Here is a 27973-nt window from a genome sequence, read left to right on the forward strand (position 1 = left end):
GCCTAAATTGCATAATATCTCAAAATGAAATTATCTAAATTGATCAATATAAGATTATAAGTCTTATAGAATATATCTTTGTTTAATTAATTGTTTGTAAATCAAGTTATATGTAATAGTGTTCGTGGTAGAAAGTGTAGCATCATATTTATTATGGTGTATGACGGCAGCTCGTCAGTGCTCGCGCGACGGCCGAGCGGTGAAGTCGTGTAGTTTGTTGCGTTGCTCCCTTCCTGCAATGGCATCCGAAGCCTCCTCACAATGGGAAGAATTCTACCTAGGCTCACGCAGGTTCCAGTTCATTGCCAATTCACTTGGGATGCCCATTGACCAGGTAGTACTATGATGTATGTGTCTAGTGCTGTCTTGCCCCCATGAATGTAACGTATGAAGATGTTCTGTACATGGGCGAGGCCCCTGGTGGTGGGGCGCCCCCTCGAACACCAACTTGTTGCAGCAATTAAAAAACATGTCGTCCCCTCAATACCCTGAGGTGTTCACAACTCACTAATATATCCTTTGGTCGTATGGGAAGACGACGACGACGTGAATAATCATGGTGGGGGTGAGAGGTGTCCTTAAATAATGAGAGGGACAAAGGGGAAATTCAATTCATTTCCACCTGAAATTGTCGTCACCTTCGAGGGGGGGGGGGGTGAGGGCCCAGACCCCTTAGGTGGGGACGTGATTGGGGTACTAAGGTAAGGGGAGGGGGGTTATGTGTGTCACCTGTCACTAGGGTACAATTGAGCCATATTAGACTGCACGTCGTTGGAATTATTTATTTATTTTTTTGTTGTTGTTTGGCAGGTCTTTTTACCCACCATATTTAAAGGGACTGGATTATATATAGACGTAGTATAATTTTCCCCCATTGTCTTAAAATTTGTTACTATATGTTTATGTAGACCATGTAAAACATCCCTATTGTATGAATGTTTTGACCTTATATGTGTAGTATAATTTATATATATTTATGTGATGTTTTACTCTAGGTTACGCCACCTTATTTATCATGTAGTCTCGTTAAATTTTTTTTTGTGGGTTGCCTTTACTCTGTGTGGGCGATAAAGATTGAATTACACGTAAAATATCTATTGACTCTGACCGCTCTATATGATTCAGAATCTGATGGATGATGATTATGATATTTACGACCAACACCACCCATACATACTAATTTCAATAATTTTATTATGCATTTATAACGTAAAAAGTGAAATTAAATTGGGCAGCATTTTTTTTAACAAACAACTAATCTAATCCAAAACCTAAAAACCTTACCAAGGACCAAGTCGTTGATCTGTATTAGGATTTGATGTAAGGACCCAACCTTTTATGTTGTTAGATCTCGCAGAAACTCAGCTGTACTGGTTCTGGAACCTGAATAAATCAGGGGCCAGTAGTTGCCAAGTTTGGAGATGCTACTGATTTGGAAGTGATGCCGCCCATCATGTGCCCCTGGTCTGAATCATATGTGTAAAGTGTTTGAGTCCGTTGCCATGCATTTCTTTCACTTCCGTAAGTGAGTGAGGTGGTCCCCGTAAACATCATAGTTCCCCTTTTTTCTAGTAGTAGTTAAATGTTTAGAAATTAAAATATGAGTGGTCGAGCATCATTTGTATCATTACTGTATTGGTGATTGTTTACAACCATGACGGTATTGAGTGTGGGTTTCTTATGAAATGGTACGTTTTGTGGAAAGTGAATGAGATCTGGTTGAGCGTGATTTGGTTATTCTTTTTCTATCCTACAGAAATGAAGAAGCTTTTAGTGGAGGGGAAAATATGGAGTTGATTTTTTAACATTAAGTAAATATCTTTGCATAGGAAGGAGGTCTGAGCAAAGCAAACATTGGCCAGAGGTGACATGTGGATGATTAGGAAGTGCCCAGATGATAGAATTTTGATTTCTACAGCCAAGAGCATAGTTGCACTGAACACCAGCACTCCCTTAAGTGAAATTTGGAATGCCAAACATTAGAGTGCACGGTAAAAGAATCTCCCAAGATGTAGTGTACATGAATGTAACATCTAGACGGGAACCAGAAAAGAAAAGCAATATCCATTGCTTAAAGATTGGTTGACACAGCTTGCCTCTTTGTAGTTATTGGAAATACAGTAGATTTTACCGTATTGTGTTTGAGTGCTGTACGCAGACTGCCTGAGTGCTGTACACATCATTACACAGTTGATAGATGATAACTTTATGTGATCTGTAGAAAAACTGACAGTTCTTTGACTAGATACTATGTCCAGTTTTTGGCCGCCTCACAGAAAAGTCATACAGTTTATGTAGAGTAGTAATAAACTTATGAATTTTTATGTCTAATAAAGCTTGTGGGAATGGTTTGTGTGTAGTAGCTGTATTTGTATGTACCATAATTTGTATGTCCATAATTTGTATGTCTGTGGTGTCCACTTAGTACAGTACTTTTCGCCACACAGTTCTATTGGGGCACAAATGGTGGTCTGGCCCATTGGCACAGCTATTAGATTTCTACTATTGCTATGTGCATTAAACTGTTTTCGGTGTGTAGCACTGTCATCGGTGGATGTGGCTGCTCTTGTCACTGACTCCTTCCCCTTCTGTCCTCTCTAGGCCTTGCAGGATCTAGTATGCTTCTGTGGGGCCCTCTAATGCCTTCTAAGCTTGTAAGTGTCGAACCAGGATGTTCTCTTCCTGTGCATGGTAAGTTTGCTAGTTACGTAGTGTGTTTCATCCTATTCTCCATTTCTCACTGTGACTTCTTTTTCATTTGCACTTTTCCCTCCCCAGCCAAAATTATATATATATATATATATATATATATTATATATATATATATATATATATATATATTATATATATATATATGTATTGCAACCCAGCAACCTTCCTACATCTTCAATTGAGCTACATTCATAGTGGGACAGGATGAACTCTTTAGAAGTGAAAATTTTTTGGTGAAATGGTACTCTATTTCATCACCTGATGATTATACAGGCCTACTAAAGGTTGTGTAACCTCAGGCAGCAAAGTACTGTAAGATCTCTAATTTTTTTTTTTTTTATACTAGCATATGTACCCAATGTTCCTCGGGGGAAAAATCATTACTCTTGTTGAGATCTAACACTGGGAAGGATTAAGGATGTAGTTCTGAGCATGCCTAGATTGACACTTTAAGTTTTGATTTTAATATGATTATAAAACATACTTGGGTTCAAAACTATTTGCCTGTTAATTTTTGGGTTGACCAATGAAAGCATTAAAAAGTTATTTCTGTGCATGCGCAGTTACACCTTTGGGATTACCCTATAGCTTATTCATGCTAGGGAATGAGCTTGCATCATACATTGTTTTGAGTATCTTAGGTTAAAGGATTAAGGAGATGGTTTTGAGCATATGCAGATTTGCACATAGTCCATGTTTACTAGGAGGTCCACTTAGTCAATGCATCGACTTTGGAGACAGTTGGCTCTCTAGCTTGGGCACGATTAATGTTTCACACACAAACAGACATGAAGGAAATGACTTTAATGTATAAGATTATCCAGGCCTAATTTTTATGAAGAAGACCTGGTGTTAACCAGGACCTATATCTAAAGGGTCCTGCAGCCCATGGCTAAGCTACTTCTAGGAGTAGGAAAAGTGGACCACTATTGAATGAAATGTTCTTTGACAAGACTGTACTGTCAGTGATAGAGCCTTGCCAAAGGGGACTTTTAACTTGTGGTGTAACCTCTTGTATGCGGAACCCAGGAATACCTAACACATATTTTGTTGTCATTATTATGCTTGATTGCCATTTTCCACATCAGGAAGGAAGTGCCAGGGAACAGACTAAGAACAACCCATCCACTCTCATGCACATTTATTTATTAATTGTTATGCTTGATCGCTGTTTCCCGCATCAGCGAGGTAGCGCCAAGAAACAGGTGAAGAATGGCCCATCCACTCACAAACACATGTACATACATAAATTTCCATACTTGCACATATACATATCGACATATACACATATACATATTGACATATACATATATACATACATGAGCATACACATACAGATAGGGGAGAAAGAATATTTCCCACATATTTCCTGCGTGTCATAAAAGGGGAGGGAATAGGGGGCTAGAAATCCTCCCCTCCCATTTTTAATTTTCCAAAAGAAGGAACAGAGAAGAGGGCCAAGTGTGGATATTCCCTCTGGGGCTTATTTCTCTGTTATTAACGCTACCTCACTAATGCAGGAAATGGCTATTATGCATGAAAAAAACGAATATATATATATTCATTCATATTCACCATTTTCTGCATTAGTGAGATAGCATTAACAACAGAGGCCTGAGTCCCAGAGGACATTCTCACTTGGTCTCCTTCTCTGTTTCTTCTTTTGGAAAACTAAAAATGGGAGGGGAGGATTTCCAGCCCCCTATTTCCTTCCCTTTTAGTCGCCTTGTATGACACACAGGGAATACGTGGGAAGTATTCTTTTTCCCCTACCCCCAGGGATTTTTTTTTTTATCTTGCTTTGTCGCTGTCTCCCGCGTTTGCGAGGTAGCGCAAGGAAACAGATGAAAGAAATGGCCCAACCTACCCCCATACACATGTATATACATACACGTCCACACACGCAAATATACATACCTATACATCTCAATGTACACATATATATATACACACACAGACACATACATATATACCCATGCACACATTCACACTGTCTGCCTTTATTTATTCCCATCGCCACCTCGCCACACATGGAATACCATCCCCCTCCCCCCTCATGTGTGCGAGGTAGCGCTAGGAAAAGATAACAAAGGCCCCATTCGTTCACACTCAGTCTCTAGCTGTCATGCAATAATGCCCGAAACCACAGCTTCCTTTCCAGGCCCCACACAACTTTCCATGGTTTACCCCAGATGCTTTACATGCCCTGATTCAATCCACTGACAGCCCGTCAACCCTGGTATACCACATCGATCCAATTCACTTTATTCCTTGCACGCCTTTCACCGTCATGTATGTTCAGACCCCGATTGCTCAAACTCTCCTTCACTCCATCCTTCCACTTCCATCCAGTTTGGTCTCCCGCTTCTTCTTCCCTCCATCTCTAACACATATTCTCTTTCAATCTTTCCTCACTCATTCTCTCCATGTGACCAAACCATTTCAACACACCTTCTTCTGCTCTCTCAACCACACTCTTTTTATTACCACACATCTCTCTTACCCTTTCATTACTTACTCGATCAAACCACCTCACACCACATAGTGTCCTCAGACATTTCATTTCCAACACATCCACCCTCCTCTACACAACCCTATCTATAGCCCATGCCTCACTACCATATAACATTGTTTGAACTACTATTCCTTCAAACATACCCATTTTTGCTCTCCAAGATAATGGTCTTCCCTTCCACACATTCTTCATTGCTCCCAGAACCTTTGCCTCCTCCCCCTCCCTGCAACTCGCTTCCCCTTGCATGGTTCTGTCCGCAGCTAAATCCACTCCCAGATATCTAAAACACTTCACTTCCTCCAGTTTTTTGCCATTCTACACTCAATCTCTCCTGATACTTGCTCACACAGCTCTCCTTTCCAATCTCACTTACTTGCACCACTCTCCTCACCTCAACATTGTCTCTTCTTTTTTGAAAACCCTTTTTTGAAAACCTCCACAGATCTTCACCTTCGCTTCCACTAGATAGTGATCAGACATCCCTCCAGCTGCCCCTCTCAGCACATTGTCATCCAAGAGTCTCTTTTAATTGCCTATCATTTAACATGTAATCTAATAATGCCCTTTGACCATCTCTCCTACTCACATACTTATACTTATGTATGTCTTTCTTTTTGAACCATAAAAATATAAATTTTTTCATACATATTTACCATTTTCTGCATTAGCGATTTACCATTTCCTGCATTAGGGAGGTACCATTAAGAACAGTGGACTGAGCCTTAGAAGGAATATCCTCACTTAGCCCCCTTCTCTGTTCCCTCTTTTGAAATCACACTTTAGTAAGAGTTCATACAATGTGATTTTTCTATGCATGTAGCAAGAAATGTGGAGACAGTCCACCTTATTAGGTGCTAGTACTTAACAAAGTTATTTAAATCCCAACATAACACTTGAGTCCTGCTGTCCAGCACCACTCTGTACAGACCAACGACCGTCCACTTTGTTTGGCAGCAACCCCCACCATGTGACCCCCTTTAATCACACTCCCTTACAACAGTTACTGTTTGGTCAGGGTAAAATGCAAAGGGAGTCATGGAGTCTGGCTTGGTGAAGAGAAGTGTTGAAAACCTTATGTAAAATGAAATATGGAAGGATGGCTGGAGTGGATGGTATTTGTTGAATTTATTAAGAAAGAGGGGGGACTGTGTTGTTGATTGTTTAGTTTGTATTTTCAATGTATGTATGGATTATGGTGAGTTGCCTGATTGACTAAATGCATTTATAATGCGATTGTATAAAGGCAAGGAGTTCACACAAGGATCGTTTCATAGAAAGGGGTCATGGAGCAAATATAAATGAAAATTAATGAATAGATTTCTGTGGACTCATTTTTGGCCTGTATCTAGATTGGGCATGAGATTCTTAAAAAGTAGGTAAAATATTTCATATCAAATTCTTTTGACATGATTTGTGATTTATATCTGGTACTCCTTCACATGGTTAGTCTTTACCAAAACTGTATGTTCAGTTATACTCCTGTGTGCAGTGTAAGGATATGTCTTGCTAGTTTTTGCTTTTCCATGTGAGGGTGATACTCATTAGCTTGTTAATCTTTAGTGTGGTGTTTAGGTCCCCAGAATCAATCAGTTTGCTATCTGGTCATAAAGTTTCGACTGGGCCTGTTTTGTAGTATGCTTCGTGCATGAATTTTTTTCCCTTTTACTTTAGCGAATTCCTTCCTTCTCATGTATGGTGAATGAATTTCCTCATGCAGTGCACAGATTCACAATGCATAGCTACTTTACAGTGCAGAGTACCTCCTTGTTGCAAGTTGTGAAGTTTACTTTCCCCATGTATGTGTCCAGTCCTACAGTGAAATTTTGTTGTACTGTAACTGTAAAACAACAGAGTGCAAGTTTCAGATCTTTTCATTAGAAGATGATAGTGAAAGTTTTCTCAAAAATGATGACTTTATTACATGTTTGGTGCATGGTACTGTAGTGTAGAAAGTAATTGCTTTCTTATATGGTTTATGAAGGCTTTTTCTTTTTTATGTTGAATTTTGATTAAGAATCCATCTGTTATTTATTGAGTGAGCATGCTTTATATGTTGAGTAGAATAGTTTAGTCGTTTTAAGGAAATGCTGTCACTCCTAGCAAGTATATGGGGACTTTGGAACCAGCTTTGTTTTACTTAACAACTGTCTGTGTGCCATATAAGAGAAAAACTTATTTGCTGTATATTTCTCATGATTATCATAGTTACTTTCTGTACATGAAATCATGACCACGCAACAGTTGTTAGTGGATTTTACATGTAGATCAGTGTGTGATAAATGAATAAGGTATAATGTATAAAAGGAAAACTGTGAATACTAAAATGAAACTTGTTTGAGAGAGAGAGAGATGAAATGAACAGTGTAGAATTAGGACTTATAGACAAATATGGAGGAATTAAGGTTTTATGCATTTTGGTAACTCGTACAAGTTAGAGCGGTAGAATAAAGGATGTTGAGATTATTGCATTTTACCATTGAGGAATATGAGTAGAAAAAAATGTTAATGAAGATTTAAGAATTGAAGAAAGTGTTTTTCAGTTGAGACAAAAGTGAGAAAGTTTGGTTGATCATTAGACCGTGTAAATGCATATAGTAAGCACTGGTTGTTAAGTAAAGAGGATTGGAGACTGACGGAGTTTAGAATGAATATTGAACTTGGAGGGGGTAATCAGGAAAGTGAAGCAGTGTTCATATGACATTGGCATGCATTGTGAATGTGGATACAGAAAGAATGAAAGATTTTTCTAGTTACAAAGAGTGATTCAAGGTTATGGAGTGTATATTTAGTACCACATTGGAGGTATTTATTGTTTCTGTTTCAAGTGATGTATTGAGTTTTGATAGATGCGACACTGTAGGTTAGTAGACAAGATGATAAAGTTGTTTACTTTATTAAAACTTGCAGGCCTACATGATTTTACCTCATCTTGAATGGTGTTCTCACAGCTTGCCTCTGAAGGAATCAGGAAAATTTCCATGTGTTTAATTCTTAATAACATCGTGGCTGATAGACTCGATGGATGGTATGAAAATAATAACTATGATTTCTTTTCCTACAGGCTTAAGATTTACATAAGAGAAGTATTTCTTCATACATGTTTTAGATATGTATGAACATGAAAAACTGGCTCCTTTAGTGTCTGAATTTCTTTTTTACGAAGTAGCTAGCAAATGAAACGTGCAGAAAAACTTAGCACTCTACAGTAAGGTTTTTCTTTCTTTCAAGCCCATGATGTGTCTAGGGCTGCAAGGTCAGTTCCCACATAAGCTGCATTTTTGCCTTTACACCACCCATAGAACATTGACTGTCTCACCTGTATGAGAAGTATGGTATGGAAGGTGAAAACTTTTCTGACGATGGAAAGGTATTTCATGGGAGTCATATTTCACATTAATTCATAAAAAGAACTTGTTTTTATTAAAACTTAGTACTTCATAGCTGTTTTATTTGCAACCTCAGCTGGTAAGACATGACCAATCCAGTTATTAAATCCTGTAACAGTAATAATTTGAAAGCATTCTTTCTCTCTTATCATCTTAAAGTCAGTGCCGTAAGAGAACTGATATGTCAGAAATTTGTAAATCTTAACAGTTGTATTCTATAATATGAAAGTCAAATGTTTGGGACTTTTCAAAAGTTTATTCTTCTAACATGCTTCAGAGTTTTGAAAGCAGTGGATACTCATAACATAACGTGTGTGTGAGTGATGTTGACTGTACATTCTGCTGCACCCACTAATTTAAGTCCCAGCTCCTTTGGTCCTCGTCCATTCAGATTTTATCCATGGCTCAAGGGACCACTTAGCCAGTAGGGTTATGCAAGGTCTTTCATGCTCTGGCTCTGATATTTCCACTGACTGCTGCATATTACAGTGATTCAGCATGCTTTGTATATTTTATTCATTTTTGTATAATCTACACTTACTGCAGTGATATTGTAACTCAAGGAGTAGGCCTGATTCTAAGAGGCATGCTGCATTATTCATGTGAACATTCAGTTAAGAAGCAACAAATACAGTGCTTCTACTTAGTATTGGTAGAAAGTGATGATAAATATCACATTGATGGAACTGCAGATGATAACTCTTTACACCAACAGTGCCTGTGCCATGAGAAACTAGAATAAAAGTTCATCTCTGCACTTTCAAAAGAGTAAACTCCATAGTGCATGAGTGTCGTGTGATATACTGTAGTTTTTCTATTACAGGAAGTTGTCGTCATTGTCACTTAACTCTTGTTTCATCTTCCTCTCCTTCTTTTAGTCTCCCTCTCGTACTATGTCCTGCTCCCTTTTTCCCTGTGACATTGCTTGATAAACTGAGTATAAGCATAAGTTACCTTGCTCCCTTTCTCTTTCTCTGTGACATTGCTTTATAATAAAACTCGCTATAAACATAACAGTTTATCCTTTTTGAGAGTACTGTGTTTTGTTCTGTGCTTTAGTATATGTTTTTGAAAGTTTCATGATTACTGGTGTATGCTCTTTTGTCTACATAGCTCTTTGCCATCTCTTGCCATTCCTTTTTCTTCCTTCCTTTGTTTAGTTTCTCTTCTTATATATCCTCTTATCTTGTTCTCTTTTGGCCCTTTGTAAGTATGTGCACATGCACACATAGTTTACAAAAGTTTAAAGGGCTACTTGATAGGACCCCATGAGTGTAGATCTCTTTTCCCTTACTAGGAAATTACTCACAGATGCACATGCATGCATAAAATATGGCATTACAAGTTTAGAACTTCCTCCTTGTACTGTACAGGTAATTTTCACTTACTGTAGTCTTGCTTAGCCTAGATATGTGAGAAAGTAGTTGAAATACTATGGGACAGATTGGGTTAAGATAGTACCTGATATGATTTGATATAGTTACAAAACATAGATCGTCACTATTTTAATGTGATGAACATGTGGTGAATTGAGGGCAAAGATTACAGAATATAAAGCCCTGAAAAGAAGGGTTAGAATGATAGTTTATGTAAATGAAAGGAAAATTAATGAAGATTTTGCAAGAATAAATCAGAATTTAAAAGAAAATGACAAGTTTTTTGTGGGAGAAATTGAATGAGAGTGGAAGTTTATTAGACAAATCTAGGACAATGCTAGTAACAAAGGATATAGACAGATTGAGAGAATATTTCGAAGAACTTATTTGAAGGTGGTGCCTCTCACTGCTACCACATCTCTCACCCATACACACCACTTATTTGTAGGTGTATTATAGGATTATTGTTGTGCTACAACAGCTATATAGCAAATACTGTACAGTAACGGTGCAAAATAGATGTGTAAGTAGGCAGTATTGGAGAAAATTGGGTGTAAAATGTTTTGGACCTGGAACACATTTCTATTTCAGGAAAGGAAGTCTGTGAGAAAACATGTTTTGCATTAGGTAATTTTGCTTAATTTAGCAGTCACTGAATGTATCATATACATCAAGCAGGGAATATATGTCAGTACACACAGATAATTATTCACAGATGTCAGATTAAGAGATGAGGTCCTTTAGGTAGGAGTCATCCTCCCTATGTGTATGTACTGCACACATAGGTAATCATATTTAGATAATTAAACACACTTAAACTGTTTAAACATGTGATGGATGCACGCCAATATGAATCTTACTGGCCAGTGATTCAAGTCTCTGACAGGGCAGCCAAACCAGCTTTTCATCATCTCCTGTGATGTTGGTCAGTAAATGGGGTTCCTGGTAAAGTAGGGGATCCTGTATATACTTATATACGTACATTTAAGATTAAAAGATACGACAACACAGTTGTAAAATTCATCCCTGCAGCGTAGACAGTATTCACACACACACAGACACATGATTTTTTTATATCTGATAAGTTATCAGTATCCAGACAGAAGGGAATAAAATTCTTCAACTCCTTTACTTGGTGACCTTGTTACAGGCTAGATGGTCTTCTGTTTCTTTCTTTCTCTCTCTCTCATTTGTAACTTGTAGTAATAAAGAACTTGTGTATATTTCAGGTCAATTTTATATTAGGGCAAGTAGTGGCCTTGGTTCTGGCCTATATATTTCGAGTGTACTGCCATCCTTCACGTGTGTCAGCAACCACACGACACTGGGGCTCCCTCATTGCTGGTGTTAGCATCTCCTACTTCTGTTTTGGAAGGTAATTATCTGTTTTTTGAATAATCATGGATAGTGAATGCATGCATAATAGCCATATTCTTTGTGGTATAAGGTGACATGCTCGCTAAAACACCAGAATACTTGTAATTACAAATAGGTGATTACATGTGCAAACATTTCTTCATGGTTTGCATGGACAGAGCAACCAGAGCTGTAATGGGAGGCTAGGCAAGGAATTTGTATCAAATAGAGCATGTGAAGTGGCTGGGGAAACCATGGAAAGGTCTGTAGCGCTTGGTTGTAGATAGGGGGCTATGGTTTCAGTTCTTTGCACATGACAGCTAGAGAATGGATATGAAGGAATGTTACCTTTGTTTGGCTGTTTCGGCCGCTATCTCACTGACTTAGGAATTGGTGGACAAGTATGATTATAAACTTAGCATTAGAATATTCAATGAGTGAAATAAGTAATGAAGTTATGTTGATGACATTGTATAAAATATTAAGTTTTGTGATTGAGAGAGTTTAAGAGATGGGGCCCCATGAATGTAGAACTCCCTCCCATACAGTTCAAATGTGTTTATGTACAGACTGATATTGGGGTGTCCATCAAAGAGGATATACTGATGGAGGGCTGAGGGAGAAATTAAGAATACAGTCAGAAGGGAGAAGATAAAACACACAAAAATTAACTGGAAAGCAGAACAGCTTTGCCACTAGCTAGGAGAGGTCCTAAATGTTTTGCTACTGAGAATATTGTAAGCTAGCATGGATAGGCTGGCAGTAAGCACATAAATTGTTGTAGTAATAGAGATAGAACTTATATCTAAAGTTTTGTCACGTTGCTTAAAGAAGAACAAAACTATTAACTATTAAAAGAAAGTTTGGAGGAGGGCATCAAGAATTTTATCGGACATAGAGAGGTTGTCCCCTAAATTTGCCTGCCATGGAAAAGAGTAGAGTAAGAGGAGACTTGATCATAACCTAATGTTTCTCTGTCAGTTTGACAGATCTTGACAGTGAACAGTCCTTTGTGAGATGCAAAATGGTGTAACCATAGGTGTTCGCATAAAGCTTATAGATAAAGTTGTAAAGGAGTACTTTTACAGTATTGGGCTAGTGGATGAATGGAATGAGCTAAAATGATTATATTGTGAATGCTGACAGTGTACAAAAGTTTTAAAGATTTTATAAAAGATGTGCAAGAGATTGTGCCCTCCTCAGGTACACAGCTTCCTCCTAGAATGATACAAGATTAATTATTTCATGTAGCTATTGGATCAGGTGTGACTGCATGTGTACGGCTCCCTTCAAGGATGATACAGAATTAATTATTTCACATACAGGTGTAAGGTCAGGTGTGACTGCATCTGTTTGAACTCGCATTGCCCCCAGGGACCTAGGAGTCTGACTACGAATGCTTACAAATCATTCACCATGTCTGAATGAGTGGAACATCAACATTTATTACACCAGTGTTGCAACATTAACCTAAAACATCATGAAATCACTTTTATATGTTCTCTCTAAAAGGTTTTATATCACAGAAGTGACAGAGACCTCAATAAACTCCACAAATAGCACTTACTACCAAAATTAGCAATCCTTGGTTTTTGTATTTTCTCAAAGGCCAGGCTTCACAAAACTAGTGGTGGAGGTGGAGAGATGGAGTGAAAAAGATTTTGAGTGATCGGGGCCTGAACATGCAGGAGGGTGAAAGGCATGCAAGGAATAGAGTGAATTGGAACAATGTGGTATACCGGGGTCGATGTGCTATCAATGGATTGAACCAGGCCCCGCAAAACTTTCCATGGTTTACCCCAGACACTTCACATGCCCTGGCTCAATCCATTGTCAGCTCGTCGACCCTGGTATACCACATCGTTCCAATTCACTCTATTCCTTGCACGCCTTTCACTCTCCTGTATGTACAGGCCCCGATCACTCAAAATCTTTTTCACTCCATCCTTCCACCTCCAATTTGGTCTCCCACTTCTTGTTCCCTCCACCTGTGACACATGTATTCTCTTTGTCAATCTTTTCTCACTCATTCTCTCCATGTGACCAAATCATTTCAATACACCCTCTTCTGCTCTCTCCACCACACTCTTTTTATCACCACACATCTCTCTTACCCTTTCTTTACTTATTGTTCTCAAACATTTCATTTTCAACACACCCACCCTCGTCCGTACAACCCTATCTATAGCCCACGCCTTGCAACCATACAACATTGTTGGAATCCCCTATTCCTTCAAGCGTACCCATTTTTGCTCTCCGAGATAACATTCTCTCCTTCCACACATAGTGTTAGTGTATCACTGGTTCTGGTGTATGAAATACCTGTTGAGTGATTGCTGAGAATCAGAGGAATATGTTCTCGTGCATGTCCACCATGTTATCCACATTCAAAAGATCACAACTACTTTGATGGCAAGAACTGGTTGTACACAGGCAGGTGTTGCTGGCAGTGTTGCTGGTGTTGGGATGCTACATGCTGATGTTACTGCTGCCAATCACCCTCATCCATCATGTCACTTTGGCGGCATCTCTCACTTTCTTATCTGCCATGCACATCCAAAGACAGATATATGAAGATGGAGCGTTTGTCATTGATGTGACAGGTTAGTAAAATTCTTTCCTGGGAAAAGAAAAATTGAATAGAATGTATCTGTATCGCACATGACAGTTTTTACTTTTTAAAGTTAGATGTGTCACATGCCCCTCTTTCTGTAGTTTTCTGTAAACTCTTGGGTTTAACCTTAGTGAGATATGACAAATAATGCCACAGTCTTGTTTAATGTTCACAGAAAGCACAATTGTAGTGTGTCCATAAGAGCCCATCTTCCCATGTATGTGGTTTGAGATTGAATGACGTGGCAATTGCGTGGGGGAATTTTGGCATAATGATATTTTAGGTGCAGAATAGGGGAGTACAGCATAGTGGATGGTTACATTTTGATTTTAAGTTGATCTTTTCACAGTGCCCTTAAGAGCACATTTTAGTTACATTTTTGCATGTTTTGAATTAATTGTGACATTTGTTTTTTCTTCCAACCTTGATGACATTAATATGATGCTGTGTAATGAACTGTATGGTGGAGGCAAGTCTAGGTTAAGATATACTTTTAACAGGCTCAAAGAAATTTTCAATACTGACTTCAATTTAGAATATGAAGAGTTTTATTTATTGTAAGCTGCCACGAATGACCTTTGAGGTTATGAAACTGAACTATGGTTTGTAATGTCTTGTATGATTTTTCATATGGAAGATTATGTTTAAAATGATGACACTGATAGATACATGCTTGATTTAATGTCTTCTCTGATTCAGACAGGTGCAACTGTGTATGCCGTAGAGCAAGTAAATTATACTACAGTGCCATACTACATTGTTATTTGTCAGATGGTCTTACTATACACTGTATCTGTTTTTAAGTTTCCTTTATGTTTGTTTCATATTTCCTTTCCCTTCTCTTACTTTTTAAGGCATCCCAACTGTAGCACACATTTTCAGTTTTACTTGCTAGAGCATGCCTCAGTCTCTTCATTTATAAGTTAGTTCAAAGAAGTAGTCATAAGTTTTATTTTTATAAGTTCCAAACTGAAGTACAGAGTTTTTCAGCAAATATTTACATCATTGTGTGGTCTCCAGCACTTGGTTTGAATTCAGTTAGCAACCAGAATCACTAAGGGCAATTTTGCATGTGCTCCTTTACAGTGGGTGCACAGAAATGGCTTAAACTTAAAGAAAATGGTGACAAGGGATATAGAAACAATAAACACATTTGACTTTCCAATGGAAAGGAAAAGTAAAATCAGTTGGTTTTCTTTTGATTATGGACTTTTGTTTATGGCCCTTTTAATGAAAATATCTCTGCAGTAATAACTTCAAAATGTGTTTTAAATATGAAGAATACTAAAACTGCATTTGAGTTTTTTGAAATGTTATTTGTTTGGTCTATTACTGTTTGAAATGAAATTCACATTAGCCTCCAAGTCTCTTATGTTCTCTTTCAGTGTCAAAATATCTGAAGTGTGCATATTGCTGAAGTTTGACAGTTGAAGGAATCATACTGTCACTGTAAAAGAAATCCACTGAATAATGCAATAAGAGTATAGAATCATTAATGAGGAAAAAGAGTGTACTAGAGAGATATGGACAGATCACAAGAATTTATTAGATGAGTATCAAAACTCTCATTTGTTTAACAGAGAGAGAGAGAGAGAGAGAGAGAGAGAGAGAGAGAGAGAGAGAGAGAGAGAGAGGATATGGGTGACAGGAGGGGATTTTACACAACAGGTTGACCAATATTTTGTGACCACATTGCATATGGAGAACAGTTTGTAGTAACTGCAGAAAAGAATATTCAATAAAAGAATATGAATAGAGCTATGTGGTATGTTGGGGGAGGGGCGGCAGTGTGCTGTCATTGGGTATAATCAGGGCCTATTAAGAAGTCTAGGTAAGCCTTACAGAAGTTTGTAGGGCTTATCTTTGGATGATAGTGTCTGATCTTGGAGTGCATTTTATATGACAGAGATTGGGTTTGTGTGAACAGGGCCATTGGTCATCTGCTCCTGATGCTGGCTCGCAAAAGCGAGAAAGGCATTTAGGTTTAAAAATATTCACATGAAATATAATGCTTGGTGGAAAAGCATATTGTATAGATTCATCTTCACAGAATATGTAGCTAAGAAAAAGTCTTACACAAAATGCATACAATATAAGCCGAAATGCATTGAAGAAAAAGACTACATTAATTACTGAATTAGATTATTGTAAGTAGAAGTGGAAAAGCAATTATCACATTGGGTTAAGATTTATTATGATTGCTACTCATTGCTTACTTAATAGGAAGAGATAAGATTGTCAGAAGACAGATACACTGTCAGATTATGCTCATAACAAGATAAGACAGTTCAAGGATGCACAGATCTTCATAGGTTATATATGTGAATACCTCACCTTAACAGATTTTCCTGCCTAAGGATCCCGCATTAGTGAGGTAGCGCAAGGAAACAGACAAAAGAATGGCCCAACCCACCCACATACACATGTATATACATACATGTCCACCCACAGCACATATAGTTACCTATACATCTTAACGTATACAGATATATACACACAGACATATACATATATACACATGTACATAATTCATACTGTCTGCTCTTATTCATTCCCATTGCCACCCCACCACACATGATATGACAACCCCCTCCCCTCGCATGTGCGCGAGGTAGCACTAGGAAAAGACAACAAATGCCACATTTGTTCACACTCAGTCTCTAGCTGTCATATATAATGCACTGAAACCACGGCTTTCTTTCCACATCCAGACCCCACAAAACTTCCCATGGTTTACCTCAGACGCTTCACATGCCCTGGTTCAATCCATTGACAGCAAGTCGACCCTGGTATACCACATCATTCCAATTCACTCTGTTCCTTGCACGCCTTTCACCCTCCTGCATGTTCAGGCCCTGATTGCTCAAAATCTTTTCACTGCATCCTTCCACCTCCAATTTGGTCTCCCACTTCTCCTCATTCCCTCCACCTCTGACGCATATATCTCTTTGTCAGTCTTTCCTCACTCATTCTCTCCATGTGACCAAACCATTTCAATACACCCTCTTCTGCTATCTCAACCACACACTTTTTATTACCACACATATCTCTTACCCTTTCATTACTTACTCGATCAAACCCCCTCACACCACACATTGTCCTCAAAAATCTCATTTCCAACACATCCACCCTCCTCCGCACTACCCTATCTATCACCCGCGCCTCACAACCACTTAACATTGTTGGAACCATTATTCCTTCAAACATACTCATTTTTGCTTTCCAAGATAATGTTCTCATCTTCCACACATTCTTCAATGCTCCCAGAACCTTTGCCCCCTCCCCCACCCTGTGACTCACTTCCTCTTCCATGGTTCCATCTGCTGCCAAATCCACTGCCAGATATCTAAAACACTTCACTTCCTCCAGTTTTTCTCCATTCAAGCTTACTTCCCAATTAACTTGTCCCTCAACCCTACTGAACCTGATAACCTTGCTCTTATTCACATTTACTCTCAGCTTTCCTCTTTCACACACTTTACCAAACTCAGTCACCAACTTCTGCAGTTTCTCACCCGAATCAGCCACCAACATTGTATCATCAGTGAACAACAACTGACTTTTTTCCCAAACCCTCCACAACAGACTGCATATTCCTTGAAATCATTGCAATTCACTCTACATTTTGTTTCAGAGTCTTGTATTTCACATATCTAACTTTTCATTTTCAGTAATGTTGTCTATTATAGTGATTAGAGATGCTTTATTTCACTTAGAAGTGTATTTGTGTATTGTCAGGTCCTTTGATGATCATTGTGCAGAAGGCAACAGCATTGGCATATAGCCTGCATGATGGATTGTCAGGTTTGAAGGATGAAGAGCTGACTCCACTGCAGCGTGAATTAGTGCTCAGGTTTGAAGACTTTCCGTGTGTTAGTTTATTCATTTAAGACTTATTTCAGACTTCATTTCATGATTCTCATCAGATAAGTATGAAATGAAATGTCCATCTTTTTATCCACTTTGTTTTTTATGTTGGGTTTTCCACACAGCTTTAGAGATGTGAGTTTTACACTATCTGTGTTACCATTGAGACGAGATCATATGTATAATGTTAGATATTAAGCCCCATTGTTAATCTGTTTGGTGATGCGTGTATCATCGTATTGTAACACTACAAGGTGCTGTGAATGTAAACCTACGTGCGTACTTTCATGCCACAAGTTGAATTTATTGCACATTGTAGGCTCTGTTAGGTGGTGATAGATGTTAGCCTAAACATAGGACATCTGTTACATTTCACTGAATGAAATTCATGTTTGCAAAGACATTGTGTGTAGCCCCATAACATTTTACACCTTAAACTGCACAGTTCTGAAATGACAGTCACCCAGTGTATAAAATAAGAATCGAAGAATAAAAACATTCTCTACTTCATATATCTATATCAAATGTTTGTGAAGAACATTTTGAAAAAAGTTAGTCTCAGTTAGTGTGGAAGGGTATTAAGGTGACTTGAGAACCCCTTATATATGCAAGCATCCTACGGTTATGTGTATTTGATTTCATTTTGCGAACATCTAAACACAGTGTACAATTGTACACTTTATCTTTTTTTTTAAAGGAATGATTTTTAGACACCTCATATATTTTTTTATTTTTTATTATACTTTGTCGCTGTCTCCCGCGTTTGCGAGGTAGCGCAAGGAAACAGACGAAAGAAATGGCCCAACCCCGCCCCATACACATGTATATACATACGTCCACACACGCAAATATACATACCTACACAGCTTTCCATGGTTTACCCCAGACGCTTCACATGCCTTGATTCAATCCACTGACAGCACGTCAACCCCGGTATACCACATCGCTCCAATTCACTGTATTCCTTGCCCTCCTTTCACCCTCCTGCATGTTCAGGCCCCGATCACACAAAATCTTTTTCACTCCATCTTTCCACCTCCAATTTGGTCTCCCTCTTCTCCTCGTTCCCTCCACCTCCGACACATATATCCTCTTGGTCAATCTTTCCTCACTCATTCTCTCCATGTGTCCAAACCACTTCAAAACACCCTCTTCTGCTCTCTCAACCACGCTCTTTTTATTTCCACACATCTCTCTTACCCTTACGTTACTCACTCGATCAAACCACCTCACACCACACATTGTCCTCAAACATCTCATTTCCTGCACCTCCATCCTCCTGCGCACAACTCTATCCATAGCCCACGCCTCGCAACCATACAACATTGTTGGAACCACTATTCCTTCAAACATACCCATTTTTGCTTTCTGAGATAATGTTCTCGACTTCCACACATTCTTCAAGGCCCCCAGAATTTTCGCCCCCTCCCCCACCCTATGATCCACTTCCGCTTCCATGGTTCCATCCGCTGCCAGATCCACTCCCAGATATCTAAAACACTTCACTTCCTCCAGTTTTTCTCCATTCAAACTCACCTCCCAATTGACTTGACCCTCAACCCTACTGTACCTAATAACCTTGCTCTTATTCACATTTACTCTTAACTTTCTTCTTCCACACACTTTACCAAACTCAGTCACCAGCTTCTGCAGTTTCTCACATGAATCAGCCACCAGCGCTGTATCATCAGCGAACAACAACTGACTCACTTCCCAAGCTCTCTCATCCCCAACAGACTTCATACTTGCCCCTCTTTCCAAAACTCTTGCATTTACCTCCCTAACAACCCCATCCATAAACAAATTAAACAACCATGGAGACATCACACACCCCTGCCGCAAACCTACATTCACTGAGAACCAATCACTTTCCTCTCTTCCTACACGTACACATGCCTTACATCCTCGATAAAAACTTTTCACTGCTTCTAACAACTTTCCTCCCACACCATATATTCTTAATACCTTCCACAGAGCATCTCTATCAACTCTATCATATGCCTTCTCCAGATCCATAAATGCTACATACAAATCCATTTGCTTTTCTAAGTATTTCTCACATACATTCTTCAAAGCAAACACCTGATCCACACATCCTCTACCACTTCTGAAACCACACTGCTCTTCCCCAATCTGATGCTCTGTACATGCCTTCACCCTCTCAATCAATACCCTCCCATATAATTTACCAGGAATACTCAACAAACTTATACCTCTGTAATATATATATATATATATCATTTACATATATATATCATTTACATATTTTATTACACACCAATATGCTGATTTTTCATATATTATATGCATTGTTTATGTATTTACATATCATTTACTCACATAGAAATTACTTAGATGAGTAATTATACAGGTTATTATTATTATTATTATTATTATTATTATTATTATTATTATTATTATGGAGAGAATGAGTGAGGAAAGATTGACAAAGAGGATATATGTGTCAGAGGTGGAGGGAGCGAGGAGAAGTGGGAGACCAAATTGGAGGTGGAAGGATGGAATGAAAAAGATTTTGAGCGATTGTGGCCTGAACATACAGGAGGGTGAAAGGCTTACAAGTAATATAGTGAATTGAAACGATATGGTATACCAGGGTCAATGTGAAGTCAGTGGATTGAACCAGGGCATGTGAAGCATCTGGGGTAAACCATGGAAAGTTTTGTGGGGCCTGGATGTGGAAAGGGAGCTGTGGTTTTGGTGCATTACACATGACAGCAAGAGACTGAGTGTTAACAAATGTGGCCTTTGTTGTCTTTTCCTAGCATTATCTTGCACGCGTGAAGGGGGACAGGGATGTCATTTCATGTGTGGTGGGGTGGCGATGGGAATGGATGAATGCAGCAAGTATGAATATGTACATGTGTATATATGTATATGTCTGTGTATGTATATGTATGTATACGTTGAAATGTATAGGTATGTATATGTGTGTGTGTGGGCTTGTATGTATATACAGTATGTGGGTAGTTTGGGCCATTCTTTCACCTGTTTCCTTGCACTACCTCACTAATGTGGGAGACAGTGACAAAGTATAATGAATATGAAAAATATTATTAGTAGTATTATTATTACTATTATTATTATCATTATTATTCATGTACAGGGCATCAGACTGGGGAGGAACAGTATGGTTTCAGAACTGGTAGAGGATGTGTGGATCAGGTGTTTGCACTGTAGAATGTGTATGAGAAATACTTAGAGAAACAGGTGGATTTGTTTGTGGCATTTCTGAATGTTAAAAAAGCATATGGCAGAGTTGATAGAGGGTATGTGGAAGGCCTTTAGAATATACGGTGTGAGAGGAAAGCTACTGAAAGCAGTGATTTTTTATCATGGGTGTAAGGCATGTGTACAAATAGGAAGAGAGGAGAGTGAATGATTCCAGGTGAGGATTGGTCTGTGGCAGGGGTGTGTGATGTCACCATGGTTGTTTACTTTAATTATGGAAGAGATGGTGAGGGAGGTCTTGGAGAGAGGGGCAAGTATGCAGCCTGTAGGTGATGAGAGGCCTAGGAAGTGAGTCACTTGTTTGCTGATGATACAGCACTGGTGGCAGATTTGAGTGAGAAACTGCAGAAGTTGGTGACTTAGTTTGGAAGGGTATGTGAAGGGAGGAAGTTGAGCATGAATGTGAGTAAAGCAAGTTATGCTTAGCAGAGTTTGGAGATAGATTACTTGGGGTGTGAGTTTGAAAGGAGAAAAATTGGAGGAAGTGAAATCTTTTAGATACATGGGAGTGGACATAACAGCAAATGGAACCATGGAAGCAGAATTGGGTCATAGGGTGGGTGAATGGGCAGAGTTTCTGGGAACACTGAAGAATGTTTGGAAAAAGAGGTTATTGTCTGGGAGGGCAAAAATGGGTACATTTGAAGGTATAGTAATCCCGGCATTATTATTTGGATGCGAGGCATGGGCTTTAGATAAGGCTGTGCATAGGAGGATGGGTGTGTTTGGAATGAAATGTTTGAGGACAAAATGTGGTGTTTGGTGGCTTAATCGAGTAATCATTGTTATTTACCATAATTTTTGTATTTGTTGAACATACGTGATGAACATACATGGCACTTCCAAAATGTTTGTTCGCTTGCAGGAAGAAGCCTTCTGCATTAGGATACTTTAGTTATATGCTCAACTTTCATTCAGTCCTTGCTGGCCCATTCTTCATGTTTGCTGACTATCAGGATTTCATTGAAGGCACTCACTATGCCAAACGAGCTCTTGAAACTGTTGCAACAAAGGTAAATATCTTTTAATCATATCTTGATAAAATAGTAGAGTAGATGTTTTGCTTTCACCTTTTTTTCCATTGCACTGATTTTTTTCCTTGATTTATAATATCCATGTTTGATTAAAATCCTTAAATATGAAGCCATTAGTAAACTGCTGAACAGTTTTAATATTTAATGCAATGCTGTACTAACAGTATAAATTAGTAAGTTACTAAACTTATCATAGATTTGCTTGATTCCCAGAGCAATGCAACTGAAGCTTGTAACTTGTTTTAGTCATGTATTGTTGCAGACAGTGTCTGCATTTGAAGTTACATGCATTTTTTTATAAATAGTTTTGCGGAACTGAAATGAGGATGCGTATGAGCAAGCAAAAATATATTCTTCATTATTTTCCTTCATTTAAATGGGACTGAAGTTAAAGATCATTGATTGATAAATAGATAAATATTAAGATTGTCTTATTTTGATTATAAATTTGCTTAAGCTTAGAATTTTGCAGAATGACTTCACTTGATATAAACTGTGACCATAAAAATTTTATCCTTGTTGCTCAAGAGTTCACTAGACAGCAACAGGAACAAGAGTCCTGCAGATATGAAAGTTTTGGATGCAAATAAAGCAGCTAGACCTGAAGATGAGCCTAATCCTACGGAAGTCTCTCTCTACAAGGCTGGACTGTCTGTCATCTGTGCTGTTGTTACAGTTTGCATTTTGCCCAACTTCCCAATCTCCTACCTCACAAGTAAGTCTTTATAAGTGGCTGAATTTACTGATATAACCAACCTATGTTATCCTTATGGACTAGGGAGAGGATTGGTACCTGTATTTTCTGCATGTTGTGAAAAGTTACTAAGAGGGAGTGAGAATAGGGAGGCTAGAATTCCCTTCCTCCTCTATTATTACTATCCAAAAGTTGGAAAATGGGAAAGAACTAAAAGAGGATTTTTTTTCATGAAAGGCTCAGTAATATATATATCTCTATAGGCAAATAAACTTGTAGCATAAAGCTTGTTAAGAAGAGTTTTGTCCTCGTGTAGTGTAATATTACGTCCAGGATGCGTACTTCACATACTGGTGAAGTAATGATGAGATGTTAAGTTTAAAGAAATCTTGGAAAGAATGAAAAGATTTTTCACATTCTTTTGATTTATGTCTCATATTGGATTATCAAAACTATGTACACTGTAAAGTTAAATCTGTGAGACCTTGACTAGAAATGTGCATGCACAGTGTGCAAATGGGGGAAATTTCATGAGTGAGTCATTTTATGAAAGCCCTTTAAAGTATTTCTTCATTCCTTTGCTCTACCATCAAACCCACTTATTAATTGGTATAATGTCCATGCAGAATCAGTTTCATATGTATTTTATAACATCACCAACTTTACATCCTTCAAGAGTGGTATATTTTTTCCCCAAACAGATCCAGAGTATTTCAAGTGTTCCCTCGTATACAAGGCATTTTACATAGTAGCAGTAACATCTTTCACCCGCCATGTATATTACACTGCATGGCTTCTTGGTGACAGTATCTGCAACATGTCAGGCATGGGCTTCAATGGCTATAGCAAGGATGGCACTGCCAGATGGGATTTAGTCTCTAATGTGAATCTCATTGGTGTGGAGGTAGGTGCTAATTTATATCATAGATTATGCTTCCCATATTGTCCTCATGTCTCTCGTTTTTGGGCCTCCAAAAGCTGGAAAAAATCACTCAATCGAATATGCAAGATACTTATTGACCGGTATAAATTAGTATTGAAAAAAAAGTTGAGAAACATAGATGATGAGATATTTCTATGGTGAAATATCCTTTTCAAGTGTTAAAGTAAGTGAGACATAATTACAGCAGTCAGGCACCCTAAAGAAAACAAAGGGTCAGGTGAAATGCTAGTTGTTTTCCATAAGTAGACAACTTCATTGTAGATTTCACAGAACCTCTTCACAGTAACCAGGTTCTAGCTGCTGAACTCCAATTTCCAATTTATGTTACTATGGAAATTTTTAAAATCTTTGTGGTTACCAAGATTATATCTCCTATTTAAGTCTTGTCTCTGTTCCTTCAACTTCTTCATTTACCACATAAACAACCTTAAGCATTACATGATCAGTTTTTCTAGGTAATGTATCATATCAGATATTTTCACTATTTATGCTAGTTTGCACGAAGATAAGATCTAGTAATAATAGTTTATCAGTCCATTTCATCCAAGTGTGTTCTCTGATATGGTAATATTGGAAATTTTCCTCTTCAGTAAATTAGGACTTAAGTCTCCTTGATTTTCAGTCATCATGAGAATCCAAAGTTCCCCAGTCAGTCTCTTTACAATTGAAGTTCCTCATTATTATTATTATCTGACAAGGGCATGTTTTACTGCAACATATACCATCTTGATTGTTCCATCATTGTTATCACTTATATTTGGTCTAGATTATCAAAATTCTTTGAAATGTTATATAAGATCAACTTCTTTGCACTTCTTTACCACATTTACCCTCATATTGTGTATTGTCTGAATAGAATGTTTACTAATCTTCCTGAAAGTCATTGTAATCTCTTATTAGGAGGGCCAATCCTCAGCATTTTATTATGTCTTTCCTTCCTCACTTTCATCAACCTTTCTGGACCAAGATGGTGAGACCTGATCTCATTAGTAAGCTTTTTTCCATAATTTCAGCAATATCAGGTTCATTATCTTCTATTATAATTCTTAAGTTCCAGCCCTATCCTTCCACTTCCAATCCATCAGCTTAGTACTTGCTCTATCTCATTGCAAAATTTCATCATAATTTCTTGTAAGTACAGAGATATTCTCTTTTTTTTTATGTCACTCATGTTCAGGGTCTACGTCAAATTTTGCAAAATTGTGAACAGCTGCCAATGAGTCAAGGACATGTTTGTCATCATAAGATTTTTGCACATAGTTTTCTTCATGTGGACAATTTGCGTTTATTTTTTGTTGATTAGTGATCATTTGAAATGGGAATTGCTCTTTTTAAGTGGCTGTAGTGATATGACAGCGAACCACTGTACAAGGATCCTTGAAATTTTTTGTGATGTGATGTCTTATCGTGTTAAATAAAACTTGGATAGGGGTTCTGAAGATAAGCGTCCTTGGCTTGCCCTGGCTAGAAACTGAGTTTTGATTTAACAACCACTCTCTTCATCTTTGTTTTCTCTTGTAGAAAGGAGTCTTCATTTTATTGTATGTCTTTTGTTGATTAGCTCTCCTTCCTTCTCATTATAGATTTTGTTTCAGGCATTATTTCTAAAGAAAGCAGTTAGTTAAATTTGCAGTACTTTGCTACAGACGGGACTAAGCCTTCGAGAAACTCTTGAGGCATGGAACAGTGGAACAATGAAGTGGCTGCGCTTCATGGTGTATGAACGTGCGGGGACACAGAAGACATTATTCACGTACATGCTGTCCTCCATCTGGCATGGCTTTTATCCAGGATATTACATTACTTTTGTCAGTGGAGCTTTCTTCACCATTGCTGCAAGATATGTAAGTGTTTTTTGCATGTCATATTGTAAAAAAAATTAATGCTATATTCCCAAGGCAAGGGCACCCCTCAATTCATTTTTTTTCTTTCTTTCATATTAGAAAACTTTTTTTCTAAGGTGAAGAATTCATTCAGATAATTACAGAACTCCTGAAAAAATGCTCCCAATTTTATTTTCATACATGTTCATGTTCGCCACTTGCCACCATATATCTATCTACATGAAAACTAAATTTTGAAGTAACTAATTTTTGTCATATTTTCAGGTGCGGCGGTCTGTACGTCCTAGAGTAATGATGTACGGATCATCAGCAAAGCTAACATATGATGCTGTGACCTGTTTTGTCACACGCTTGTGTTTGGCCTACTTCACGTTCCCTTTTATTCTCCTCAGGTTTTGGAGCAGCATAGCTGTGTACAGGTATAACCACTTTTGTAAATAATTTCACTCTTAAGTTTAAATCAGTATGGCTTCAAGAACATATGTGATGTCAGATTTATCCCAGTACAGCTATAGTTAAAATGGATCACAATTGCCAAAAGTCCTGCAGAAAGAGCCATGTTTTTCCTTAATATTATTGTTTGTAAAACAATATGATGGTAATGGTTACTGATGATAGTGACATATTATAAACACAACAAGAATGGATTAAAGTGTAACAGATATATGTAGTAAAATGACAATATTTAAATGATTGTTACAGAATGATGAAATATGCAGAATACTTTAGTACTGAAACATAAATGGTGCAAAACACAGTATTGTTTATCATGATGGATATCAGTGATAAGTAAAAGTGCATTTTACTCCACAGACCTAACATTCCAGCATAAGTATAAGTATCTAGGTGTTGGCATGATAGGTGAGATGGTAATGATAGTGGTAATACTGGCACTGTAGGTGTATCTGCAGACATACAAGCTGAAGGCTTTAGCTCAGCATTAGTCAGTGGCTTTCCTCTTTATGAGTAGATAGCTGTAGTTCTTTGGAAAGTAACGAGTAATTGTTATATGCTTGAGACTGTGATCAACTGTTGTTGTCAAAGTATTGCTCCTTCTCCCTCAGTTTAGTAATTGTGATATCCCACTTTCGTTCACTGTAAAACCTACAATGTTGCCAAACTGTCTCGTAGAATATCTCTTTAAAATATGTTTATTGGAGCTCCCATATTTTTTTGTGTCAAACATGCTAAAACCAGTCTTTCCCTGATAGGCTTTACCCCATTTCATTTTCTAGAGAAAGAAGAAGAATCTAGTGGTCATACCCAGTTTATGTTTCATTTACTGGTTCTACAGTTAAACTAAGTTCAGCAAAAAAAAAAAGGAAAATACATGTTATTTATTATTTTATATTCATTGATTGATATTGTGTGTATTATGACAGTGAGGATCTTGAGCTTTATGAATAATGAAGTTTCAAAGGGGAGTGATGCTTGTGTTTTATGTGTATATAAGTGACTTTATGGTCGTAATTGATTAGCGAGTGGTGGGCTGCGTTGAAGGAATATAACAGAAGAACTGGATGTTGTGGATGAGTTGAAATACCCACTTTGTGTGTATAGGTGGGTTTCCGAAAGAAATTATTTTGCAAGGAATATATCAGAGGGAGGGAATATGAAAGTAACAATAGGTGAATCTGTAAAGCAGTGCTTTGACCAAAGCGTTTATAAGTTATTCATTGCAAAACCACCCAAGGTGGAGGCAATATTTTAACATAGAAATTTACGATATACTGATAATCTGGATTATGTTTATTTGTTTTTCAATATATTTGTAGTATTTTTTGTTGATTTATTGATATGCATTCCATTTATATACATCGCATTTCTCTTTGCAGAGATATATATTTCTTCCCTGTCATCATGGGAGTATTTGTGATAGTTTTACTGCCAAAGCTTCTGCCTCCTCCATCATCCTCTGCTACGAAGTCAAAGCCTACTACAGAACATGTGGAGGCACCTAGAAAATTGGGAGATGCAATGCAAGAGATAACAAATACAGAAAGTGATACCACCCAGCATGTCAAAGTTCAATAAAAACAATGAGCAATGGAAACTCTGCAGGATGTTTAATGATTTGAGTTCATTTTATTCTTGCCATGAATTATTGAGAGTAGGTTGCTCATTGTATGATCAGCATGCATCCCTCTCAGTCCTCTGTTTAGTAAAGTTTGAAAATATTTGTCATTTCTTCTGTTACAAACATGAAGATGAGGAAATGAAAGAAAGATAACATGAATTACTGTAGTTGTAATTTAGGTAATGAAGAAAATCAGTTTGTATTCTCCAACTTCTGGTGTTAAGCAGAGTAGTTTGTACAGAACTCAGCCACACACCACATTCTCAGCACTTTATAACAGATTCTTCCATCGAGATACAGCTTTAA

The 27973-nt window shown here is 37.9% G+C and overlaps 1 protein-coding gene across 2 annotated transcripts; it reads left to right on the forward strand.

Moving 5' to 3' along the window:
• The first annotated feature begins 185 nt into the window (after positions 1–185).
• On the forward strand, positions 186–27650 carry oys (lysophospholipid acyltransferase 6). Of its 2 annotated transcripts, XM_071688141.1 has the most exons (11): positions 202–334; positions 2602–2691; positions 11219–11364; positions 13779–13948; positions 17698–17812; positions 21941–22088; positions 22638–22824; positions 23505–23707; positions 25393–25590; positions 25855–26009; positions 27426–27650. In XM_071688141.1, the coding sequence occupies exons 2-11, from the start codon at positions 2689–2691 to the stop codon at positions 27622–27624; spliced, it is 1524 nt and encodes a 507-aa protein (XP_071544242.1). In that variant the 5' UTR covers positions 202–334; positions 2602–2688; the 3' UTR covers positions 27625–27650. The 2 variants fall into 2 exon arrangements, with proteins under 2 accessions (XP_071544241.1, XP_071544242.1); XM_071688140.1 differs by lacking the exon at positions 2602–2691 and having other exon boundaries at positions 186–334.
• Positions 27651–27973: the final 323 nt, after the last annotated feature.

The sequence above is a fragment of the Panulirus ornatus genome, chromosome 45, assembly GCF_036320965.1.
Source record: "Panulirus ornatus isolate Po-2019 chromosome 45, ASM3632096v1, whole genome shotgun sequence".
Taxonomy (NCBI): domain Eukaryota; kingdom Metazoa; phylum Arthropoda; class Malacostraca; order Decapoda; family Palinuridae; genus Panulirus; species Panulirus ornatus.

Bases quoted from the DNA above. Each gene is read 5' to 3' on its own strand.
- oys (XM_071688140.1), top strand. From the start codon at position 239: ATGGCATCCGAAGCCTCCTCACAATGGGAAGAATTCTACCTAGGCTCA. The intron at 335-11,218 runs GTAGTACTATGA...TGTATATTTCAG, and splicing joins TTGGGATGCCCATTGACCAG to GTCAATTTTATATTAGGGCA. The intron at 22,825-23,504 runs GTAAGTCTTTAT...TTCCCCAAACAG, and splicing joins CCCAATCTCCTACCTCACAA to ATCCAGAGTATTTCAAGTGT.